The sequence below is a fragment of the Acartia tonsa genome, chromosome 2 (genome assembly GCF_053477335.1).
Source record: "Acartia tonsa isolate MP-2025a chromosome 2, ASM5347733v1, whole genome shotgun sequence".
NCBI classification, from domain to species: Eukaryota; Metazoa; Arthropoda; class Copepoda; order Calanoida; family Acartiidae; genus Acartia; species Acartia tonsa.
In genome coordinates this window covers 48,387,205-48,398,784 of record NC_137261.1, presented here as the reverse complement: position 1 = coordinate 48,398,784, position 11,580 = coordinate 48,387,205, and the positions used below count along the sequence as shown (strand labels likewise).

Genomic DNA, 11,580 nt, shown 5'->3' with positions numbered 1-11,580 from the left:
GAGAGAGGGAAAGAGAGAGAGAATTGGAGAGAGAGAAAATGAAGAGAGAGAGAAAGAGAAAAAGAGAGAAGGAGAGAGAGAGAGAAAGAGAGAGAGAGAGACAGAGAGAGACAGAGAGAGAGAGAGAGAGACAGACAGACAGAGAGAGACAGAGAGAGAGAGAGAGAGAGAGAGAGAGAGAGAGAGAGAGAGAGAGAAAAGGGGAGAATGGACAGAATCTTTTGACTATTTGAAGATCCTTAAAAAACTAAAATATTTTATTGCTGATTTCAAAATATCTAAAGAGTTATTAACTTGTTTTTTTTTGCTGTGTCAAATGTAAATATATTTCAGAAAATTTACCAAGAATATTAAAAAAATCATGAAATTAATACCAGATTTTCTAGCCCTAACTTTCAGTCCCTCGGGGCTAACAAATCTAATTATAATCTTATGATTTTTCATTTTAATATCCGCGGAAAGCTGTCTATAATACGATTCGATAAAAAAACTATTCTAGGCATGTAAGGGATGCCTGCCACGACGGGACTGGTGTGTATGTCCGGGAGTAAGGGGACTCCTGGGTAGATCTGGTACACCTGGTCTGCGGGGACCTCCTGGTGTGCAGGGAGACATTGGACCTATGGGCCCAGATGGTCCCAAGGGAGAAAAGGGCGATTCAGGAATCATGTTACATCACAACATTTTTTTAAATCTTGATTTTCATATTTTTCTGAAACAGTGAAAAAAAGCAAAATTTCTCTTTGACTAATTTGGTTTTGCTTTTCTTAATGGTTTTTATTTTTTGGTTATTTTGTGATATATATGCATTGCTTCAATTTCAAATCAAATTAGAATTTATCTTCATTTAATCTTCTGGATGGTCTGTTATGCTCGTATCGGCCCGTTCCTTAACCCCTGGGGGGAGGGAGGTGTACTAACCCTGTGGGGCCTAAACCTGCAGTGCCCAAATTTGCGGGACTACCCTATACCAAATGTAACCTAACCTAACCTGTACTATATTTAAAAAGTACTTTGCTCGACTAGGCACTTTAAAGAAACCGCCCTCTTTTCTCATTCATTGTTAAAAGCAAAATCAAATCTAAAAAATTGGATAAAAGATTAGATTTCATAATACATAGGCAATACACTTTATCCATAGATTTTAAAGTTGGCTTCCAAGGTAAATTTTAGTTGTGCAAATGGATATATTATAAATTGGATCTTACACCAGATTTTCATGTTCCCTAATAAAGGGTAGTTGCAGTGGACTAAAATAACTATTACCCCCTTCCCCATCCCCTTCCCTTCTAATTTATGGACGAACTGACCAATAAACGAGTTCTATATTAGCGCAAACTAAATTTACAACAATTTTTTCCTGTTCTAAAATCCACATATATTCTATATCCATTGTTGTGACGTAACCGCATGGCTCCAGGTGATTATGGAGACTTTGGAGAGAAAGGTTTGCGTGGAGAAATGGGGGCCAAGGGATTGGATGGTTTGCCCGGCAGAAAGGTAACCTCATTTATACAGCCCCCCAGCTGAACGTACATGTTATGCCCGCGCATATAGTTAAACGCGGCTTAAGATGTCCTTTAAATAATTTTGAAAAATAGCCAAGATCCAATGATACACGGAGAAAGCTTGACTTTCAAGTGAAGCTTTTCTATTTAGTGTTAGTTATTCGGTCCGTCCCAAATGGTTAGCTCTTTTTGTTAAATTAGGCATAATTAAATTGTCCTATCGACTATAACTTGGCACGGTGATTCCTGTAGTAGTTAGTTACGATTAAAAAAGCGTAGCAAATTTATAAACACTACAAGAATGTCCATTTTAAACATTTAAATTTTTAAACAAATTAACTTCTTAAACAGCAAATTTTGGTATAATTCTTCGATTGATCTTATTTTTAAATGATTCCTGGGAAAACTATATTATAAGCGAATATCCTGTATTTAAGCAGTTTTGCAACAAATTTACTTAAAAGTTTCTTTTTGACTTATACATTAATATTCTACTTATTCAGTTCTGACACTCTACAAGTGTTGATGTTTGTTTGTCCTACTATTTCAAGCTCTTTTATGGATGTTGTCATCCTTGTTTATTTACAAATTTTAATTTTTGTCAGGGAGAGGATGGCTACCCTGGATTCAAAGGAATGCCTGGTCTGAAGGGATGTGACGGAATTCCAGGGTGTCCGGGAGAAAATGGTAAGAGGAGCTGGTAAAAGTGTCTCCTGAAATAAGGGGACAAATATTACAATGTTCAAACAAACTATTCCAATTGATGTCATATTAGAAGGAAATATGACGTCAATCAGGATTCTTCGGCCAAAGTTTTTTTGATTTGACTCAATTTTTAGGAAATACTTTTACTTTCTTATAATTATGATCGGTCCTTTCATCCGTTGATGAATCTATGTATGTTAGAATTGCCCTATCAAACATTTCTGTAATAGTTATTATGCATATGTAGATTTAGAAAGCGTAGCAACTCTATTATCATAAACTTTTAAACATGTAATATTCTGCTTATTAAGTACTTACACTCTAGGACTGTTAGAGTGTGTTTGTCCCAACGTTGGCTTTTAGAGCTTTGCTTCTTAAATAAAAAACATAGTCCGATGATTTAATAACCTTATTCAATCATTATTTGTGGCCAAGGCATTGCTTCCATTTATCAAATAAGCAAAAAATCTTCCACAAATTACAGAATTTGCTAAATCTTTAATTAGGCCCCAAATATCAGAAATGTTTGATTATACAATTCTACTTTTAACTGACCAGAAAAATTAAATTAATTTAGACTGAAAATTTCTAATTCTGCTTAAATTTTGAAATGATTTTTTTTTAAATTTGAGAGAGAATGTTTGTTGATGAATTTAAATTCGATAGAAAACATTCACAAAACTAAGAATTAATCTTTAATTAATTATTTAAAAACTTTATTAATTCTCTGATATGATGAAGGCTTATAAAATTTTGAACAAAATAGTACAGAAAAATATAAAATATTAATGATAAACCTTACTAATTTTAATAATGAAAAATAACTTCTTGGGATTTAATGTACTAGAAACTTTTAATCTGGAAGTTTTTTTGTTATGTTTAATTTTAAGGAATTTAAGGAATTATCCCTCTTTCACTTCACTAGTTAGAATAATAATATTTTTTTAAAATAAACACTTTTTGAAATAAAATAACAATGATTTAATATTTTGAAGTGACACTACTCTATGATTCACTTTGTCTGTACGTCCCGTGACGGTAACGCTATGAAGGTCATGTGATTTACCTCTAACAAAAAAGCATTCAATAAACAATTTACTTGGTCCGTCAGTCTGTTGTCGTTCATGCTACAAAAGAGAAAGATTTCGGAATATTACATTTTTATGACTGTGCACTAAAATATGCTCTATAAATCAAATTGTCAGCTTGTTTATCCTTGATTCTTTTCTGCTTAAAATTTATCATCCTTAACAATAATATTTTTAAGGTCCCCCTGGTTGGCCTGGACTGAAAGGTCCTCCGGGTGATGACGGAGAACCTGGACCCCGTGGAGATCCAGGTTATGGTGGCCTTAATTCACCTGGAACTAAGGTAACGGAGATACGGAAAGTATCATGTGTGATGTTATAAAAATATGAGAGGAGAAGGGGGAAAGTAAATTAGCCTATGAATTTAACTATAAGTTAGGTAAACATAAGAATATATCTAAGGACGTCAACTTTTTTTTTATGGGGGAGGGGTTGTGGTTAAAAATCTCAAATAATAAAAGTTTGGGTGAATGTCAAAATTTACTTGATTCATAAAGGCTAAGGGCTTTGAACTACAGCGAGAAGCACCCGAATTTTTATCTTATTGATTTTCAGATTACTTGACTTAGCAGAGAAATTAACATTTCCCCCATAGCGTTACAGACATACAGACCAAGTGAATTAAGACAGGGGTCGTCAGCCGCACGTCATTCGCCTGTAGCCTCAGGCGAATCAAATTTTCTCAATTCAAAAATCAGCTGGAAGTCTGAACCAAATATGACAATTACACTTTTTTTTATTTTCAAAGCATCGAAACTGGTTTAAATTTTAGGCTTAGTCGCGGCTATCGAGAACTAAATTATGGAGTAGTTTCGCTACTAAAAATAATTCAGATAGAAATAATTATGTTTAGGGAGACCCCGGAGAATCTGGAATACCTGGAAAACTGGTAAGTCTTTCTATTTAATTATTGCCCCATAGTTGTTTGAACCAAAAGATCCCGATTCCTTTCTTATTTTGAGTCCTAAGAAAAAAAATTTAATCTCTCTAACTTTACAATTTAATCAAAAAAGAGAATGTTAAGAAAAAATATAAACTATAAATATATAAAACTATTAACTAATGTAACTGGGAGCTTAGACTTTAAGGGCACTCGATAGCATTTATTCTGATAGCGGTATACAACATTTCTTAGGAAAGTAGAAAAACAGTCAGTGAGGAAAGCGAATACTTATAAAATTGTATCTAAAAATTCTAGGCAAATTTGTCCCAATTTATAAAGTGAACAGATTGTGTGTGCGAATGGGGCGTTTGTCCATAGTTAGGTATGGAGACCGCTCTTCTATGAGTACTACTAAAACCTAATTTTAATGCAATACACATAGACATTCTCATCGTCGGTTCGTTTGTTTAGAATGCTTAACCCTCTATTCCCACAAGTATAATACGAATTTGGTTGAGCTGGTGGAAGCTCAACAAAAGTCCCACGCGAGGTATTATGTTGCTTTAACCTAAGAATAAATGGTTGGTTTTGATATTCGATCAGAATTATATAAGCATATTAAATATTAAGGAAGGAAAATGTTTTTATAAAGTGTATTTATATTACAAGTGCATAAGTTAAGTATGAAAATATTTACAGGATAAGTGTTAAAATTATAAGTAGAGTAGGACAGAAATGTGCCCTAAGTCCCAAGCAGTGAATTGTGCTAAGTGTTAGAGTTCTAACATAAGGCCTGAGCTCAATTCATGCTAAGTACTAAGGGGCCTAAATTTAAACTACAATGCATGCCAAACAACTAAGTCATTACCTTTTAAAGCCAGAAAGAGAAGTTGATGGTAGGAGAGTTAATAAATAACTGAATAAATTCAAGAGGTACATGCTATAACATTAGCTCTGGACCAGGATTTTAGTGTTTGTCTGTGCAATTAAATATCTGTGTGTTAATATGTGACGTAAATCAGGCATGGTTGTAGGCATACATATTTGAACTGGTTGTTTATATGATTACATTAACTATAAACATAATATCTTTAATAAACATATACTATTAGCAAATCACATACAGATTACCATGAATAGGCTAGCGTTACCCATATATGGTGTCGTATAGGTAAAGATAGGCCTATGAATGCATAAATTGATACAAATAATGCCTTGGGCCTAGCTAAAGTAATTGTGTCTTGCCCCTGAGTGCTACTAGTTAATTGCAGGGCACGTGTCAATCAAAGGTTCATAATATGATCTATAAAGTGTTGACTTTATATCAAGCATAGATAGATAGTTGTGGATGCGAAGCATTTCTGTAAAAGTCTCATATGTACGTTCAAAGAATTTGAAAATTGAGGATCGCATCTCCAATGGGGGTAAGTTGTTAAAAAAGAAAAAAGAGAAAAAGAAAAAGTTTAGTAGTCCCAGTATATAGGCATATATAATAAACTATAAATGTATTCCAAGCTAAGTTAAATACGCTTTCCATTAAGAAAGTAAGCTTTGCGTATTTTCATAGCTGGGTATACAAGATGATAAACCTCCCAAATAGAATACATTCTTTTCTTGAGGGGTTTAGTTTTATCTAACATTGTCACATCAATAAATGTTTTCGCGTTGGTTGTTCTGGATAGTTCAGCTTCTTCTGATGATGAACTAGGTGGTGAAGTGCTCTCGTTCGAAGTGTAGGTTGAGGTTGGGGGTGAGGTAGATATGTAGCCAAGGGCGTCCACTTGTGCTACCTCGTTTCCATTCTCGTCCAAGGTGATTGAGTGATTTTCCAGGTCATAGTAGAGTTGGTTGAGGTCATTTGTAGAGAGGGATAGTGTGCTGCTGGAGCTAATGTCACTATCGGTCTCCACTCTACTATCTTCTGTGGTATTCAGGGCTGTATTTAACAAGAAATTCCTGATGGTGATGGACAGGTTCTCTGAGAATCCATCGTACTCTGGTGTGGTGATAATGTTGTTGTTATCGTCTATAGTGTCAAGGTGTTGACAGGAACACAACCGCAATCCGTCCAAGGTAGGGTGGTGGTAGGGCTCCAATACTCCATGATCATCTAGGTTATCTCCAGGCTGGTCCATGGTAGATCCTAAAAAGAGTTAGTGCGCGTGCTCCAACCGGTTCCTTGGGGTATCCTGGCTATGGTAATCTAAACAAAAGAAGTTTTAATAATCTTTTATTAATCCTTTTATCCCTGGGATATTCTAGAAATTCTTTTCGTTACAGATAGACCTATAATGGATTAGTTAGTTATCTCTATTTCTGTTAAATATAACTGTTTCCTGAATTTAAACAATATTTTATATAAAAATGTATAAGTACAATTGGTATTTACATAACGTATTAATTTCTTTGGTTACATTACTCGTATGTATGTAAAAATATAAGATTTTACTAACAATAGTTGGTAACCCTTGTTTGTATATTTTGTATATGTACATATGGTTTATACCATTGTTGGCATTAGCTGTATTTATGTTATTTTTAACATGAATAAATTTTAATCATTTTAAAGACTAATTTCTTACATTACGTCGCTGTCAAATGTACCTTTTAGACTTAATATCTACAAAATATATCGTTCGACGTCCGTAATTAAATTTTACGTAACAATAAGTTGTCAACCCTTTGTTTATGTTTGGGCGGTCAAAAGTGATAGGGGTTGGATTTGAGCGAGGTTATAAAAAGCTGGCGGTCCAGTAATTATGCTCATTTATATAATAATTGTCTTTGCGAGCGGAGCTTGCGTTCGAGTGTTTTAATTTTACCGCTAAATTCCAAGAGAATTTATATAAAAGTGATAAAATATAGTAACCCGTTTGTTTTATATGAATGTTTTTATGTTATAGATTGTTGATATGCCCATTATTGCATTCGTTAGCCGCTATTTAAGACTCAAGAATCTTATTTTCTTCGTCGATAAGGCCTTTATCACTGTATTTTTAAACGAAAGTGGGTTAGAAGCAATATGGGTACATCTTCAATATATGACAATTTTGTTTTATATAATATTTGTAGTTTTGATAGGACATATCTGAGTCATCAGGTAAATTGACGTACCTTGTTTTGTTTACGTTTTCCGTCTGCAAAAGTTAAATTCGTTCATCGTAAACAAAACTTATATTGACACAGATATGTTCCATCATTCTATTCGTTTTAACTTTTGATTACAGCGTTCCCCTTTTATAATCAAAATTTATTGAGTCCTGATTCAAATCTTCTAAAACAATTTTACTATAGGTTTTAAAATAAGATTTTCTTTTTACTTAATTCAATTATAATGACGCTAATTGATAGGTTATTTACGTTACGAGTAACTCAACCATATTTAAAAATGGTCGCTTACAAAAATTATATTTAGCTAGCTTTATCGAAAGTGTTTTTAAAACATCATTGAAGATATTCAGATTTAGCTAGTACATAAGTTTTTAATTGCTTGATCCATCATAATGAATATGTTTTTGATAGCTCAGCGATAGCTATTCTTAAGCGTTGAATCATGTAAAATTAATTACATATTCTTTAACTTAATTGAATCTAATAAAACAAAGTTTTAATGTTTGAATAGCTTAACGATAGCTATTTTTAAGCGTTGAATCATGTAAGATTAATTACATATTCTTTAACTTAAAGAATTTTACTTTTAGATGATAAATCAAAGTTTTTTTTTTTTAATGGTTAGGAGGTTCAACCATAGTTGCTTAGAATACAAAAAAAATATTCGTGTGTACAGTCTTTTTCATAAAATTAACTTTACTATATTGCCTTTCAGAATCACTAGTCCTCTATTTTAAATTTACATTCGCTCATAATGTATATACCTGACAGCCTGGACGCGCATCAGAATATAAAGGAAAGATTCGAGGAATCAATGAGAGCGGCTGCGGCCACTCTTGCCAATTCCTCGTTTCTTGAAAACTCCTTAGACGACTCGAGTTCAGTGTACAGCGACCAGTCTGGGATGCCAAGCCTTGCTGATGTCGATGACTATGGGAGTACAAGTACTTTTGATACTGTAGAGTCCGAAAGGGATCAAGGGGAGATGTTTGGCAACGAGCATCTCTCACTGATGCTTAGTAGAACGATACAAATCATCTGGTCTCTCCTCAATTCGGTGATGCAGAACTCCTGCGGTGACATTGGTGACGATGTTGCCGGAGGTGATTCTGGGTCTGCCGAGTCGAGGAGAGACCAGAAGACGAGTCTGGACACATTCAACATGGATGGCTTAATTAACATGTTGTTGGGTTTTGGCTTGTTTTCATGTGCTCTCATAGTGGTCTTCTTCGGTGCTGTAGGGCTTGAGACTCTAACAAGATTAGACAACACCTCAGACAGGTCGCTGGCTCGCTGGATAAGAGATGTATGTACGCGCCTCCGAAACATAGGCGTCAGGACCATTGAGCTTCTTCACTGCGGTAACAGGACCAACAGGACTAGATCTGAGGTTACGTCGCCAACTGTGGAGCCGTCGGGTACCATGTATGAAGCCGCATCCTCTATGATGGATGATATTCTGTCAGATACACAGGTGAGTTTTCTTCTGTTGTATATTTCTTTTCTGTTTTGTATAATTTTTTTTTTTCTAGCCACCCGTTTTGTCTAATAAAGCATCATGTTGTTGCAGGGTTGTTCTGTCCTATTCTCACTTCCTCAACGTTGACTTTCGGCTCTTCCATATATATTGCTCACCGTTTATCGTCGTTTTATGTCGCCAGAGAAATCCGCTCGGTTACCGCAATTAAATTGAGATACCAGTTAACCTTTACTAAAATCTTAATTAGCAACCTAATATTATTTCCCTCTGGGAAGGTTAAGAGTTTGCTCGTGCCGCACGTTTCTCATTGGGGGTTTAAATGTTAGATCAAAACTTTAATGTTTTCTTTTTGTTCTAGGCTCCCTCTGCTAGTCCATCGACTCCAGCGGAAGTAAGGTCCAGAGTTGGGCTGTTTGCCGTACACCGTCTGTCTGCCACTGAGGATCGAGTTACTGGAAGTAATGTGCCTGCGGGATTGGACACCTCGACGGGAAGTCCTGGCTTTCGTCCGTTGATCTTTGATCAAACAGAGCGTCTACATGTAAGTATCCATGCTTTAGTTTTCTATTAATTTTCAGAAAGAGGCCGTACATTTGTACACGTATCTAGAGGTATTTGCAACTAAAATTCTTTTATTGGTAGAATATTAATCTTAAAATGTATGGTTGCATAAGCATTTTTTTTGAACCGATCTAAGATTTTAATTCTGGTATAAAGTGGGTTGAATTGCTACCTAATCATATAGCTTTACAGGATTTTAGGCATTCTCATTTCCTGATTTTCCTAGATTCTTTGTTGGCGTTGCGATTAAACTAATAAGATCTATTATATTTTAGGCGACCAACTCCATCCCCCTGACGCAGTTTTACACCAATATGGGGAGGTGTAATCGGGTCAGTTCTGAGAGGACAGCTGAGGGATCCAGCGACAGCTCTTCCTTGAGCTCTATTATGTGCCTTAGTCGCATTGAATCTCCATCTGCAGCTGATTTGTCTGTGGTAAGTCTGATAAGCTCTTATAATATTTCTCCGTTGCAAAAATTACGTAACTTAGACTAGGCTGTTTAGCTCAGATAGCTATGCGTTTAGACAATAACTTTACTTTAACTATGGTGTAACTCCTTCCTAATAGTTAATATTAAGATTCTGGATAAAGTATTAGTGATGTATATAAAAAAAATGACTCACAAACATATATGGATAAGCGTTGATACATTCTCTTGTGAACATTTATTAAAATGATTGTCTAATAATGTCCCTTTTCTTAATTTTAGGATGCGGCCAGTTTAGTCCCACTGGTTGACGATATCGAGGACGCCGATCTCCCGCCCATTAGATTTAATGCGGTGACTGATGAGATCGAGTACCCCACACCACTGCGGGTTCTCAGTTTAGAACGTCTGCGCCGTTCCATGCATACTCCAACTCCTGCCATCTTGGAAGAGATAACATCGGCGGAGAGTAGCTTCAATTCAGCTACGCGTTCCTCAGATAATAATAGAACAGAGGATTCCGGCGTTGAGGGAGTCCCTCGACGTCGGGGTCCCACGTTCCCTAAACGTACGCCGTAAAGTGGCGCTGTTAGCTTGGTTGAAATATGACATACAAATTTTAAGACAATGACCAGTTTTAGACAACATGTGACTAAATTTACAGATTTTCTAATTTTTATGTAACTAGTCAAAATAGTAATCACTATGAAGTAGACTTTTGTTATTAGACATTATGACTTTTTATACTGTACAAAGCCAAACATTAATTTACACTTCTGCCATTATGTTATGTATATACTTGTTTAGTCTGTAAGGATATTTAGTATGTAAGGAAATGATTATAAGGTTGTATTTTCTTTATGCCCATAATTTAAACTTCATTCAATTCTTAATTACTTTTTTTCGTAAGCGAACTAATCCTTTTCTTTTCTCAATAGTATATTAACAACTGTAATTACAGCCTTATGTCGCAGTTTATTCATTCTTGTTAGCTTGTAAGGGTCATGTATATATAGATATTTAATCGAACTCGCACCTCAGTACCTTTTCTCTAAATTTCATTTATATCCATCCCTGTGCATTAATCGTGAATTTTAATTGTGCTGTGATATAGAGAGGACTTGTAAATAGCATATATATTTTTTTTTTTGTAACCAATATCTAAGTAGACCGAAAGACTGACGTTAGACAAAGTTATTTACATACGCTTATTCAAGTATTTTTAAGAAAACTCATGTAAAGACTGTTTGTGATTCAAGTAATTAAAGTAATATCATTGATTGGATGATCTCATTAAGGAAGCTTTATTTAATTAGTAAGGCTTAGAATAAATAGCGTTTCCCTTTTAAATTTCAATACAATAGTCATAAAGTTTAAAGTCTCAAGGTAAAATGTTCTTATGTCCCTTTAGATTTAAAACTAAGTCTTATTTCCAACAAGTAGAGTTAAATTTTTGGCTCCCGTTGGCTTGTCATTAGGCTATGTGCTTTTTATATGTACAAATTCAACATTTAGCGTTCAATTAATCGTATTAGCAATCTCGAAGTTTTATTATGTGCCATTATACAGCTTATGTTCAAATTATATTAACTAAGATGTTAAATTGTCAGAAAACTTCTTACTATCATAATGTTTTTCAATTACTGTAAAAATAAAAGTTTATGTTCTGTTTTCAAAATTGATTTAATTTTAAGTTTTCACCAAAGAAAAATATTTGTCAAAAAAAATTTTATACCTTTCTAAAGATTATTTACTTTTGTTAAAATAAATATAGCAATTTTAAGTAGCATATACACTGTTATTTACTGATTTAG

At 34.5% G+C, this 11,580-nt stretch overlaps 1 protein-coding gene across 1 annotated transcript in view; it reads left to right on the top strand.

Moving 5' to 3' along the window:
• The first annotated feature begins 484 nt into the window (after positions 1-484).
• LOC145312050 (uncharacterized) overlaps positions 485-11,580 on the top strand; it is a 54,672-nt gene continuing 43,576 nt past the window's right edge. The window contains exons 1-5 of the mRNA XM_080151186.1: positions 485-663; positions 1,422-1,500; positions 2,114-2,195; positions 3,481-3,584; positions 4,155-4,190. Coding sequence (XP_080007312.1) covers positions 623-663; positions 1,422-1,500; positions 2,114-2,195; positions 3,481-3,584; positions 4,155-4,190 — 342 coding nt within the window. The 5' untranslated portion in view covers positions 485-622. The remainder of the gene's footprint in view (positions 664-1,421; positions 1,501-2,113; positions 2,196-3,480; positions 3,585-4,154; positions 4,191-11,580) is intronic.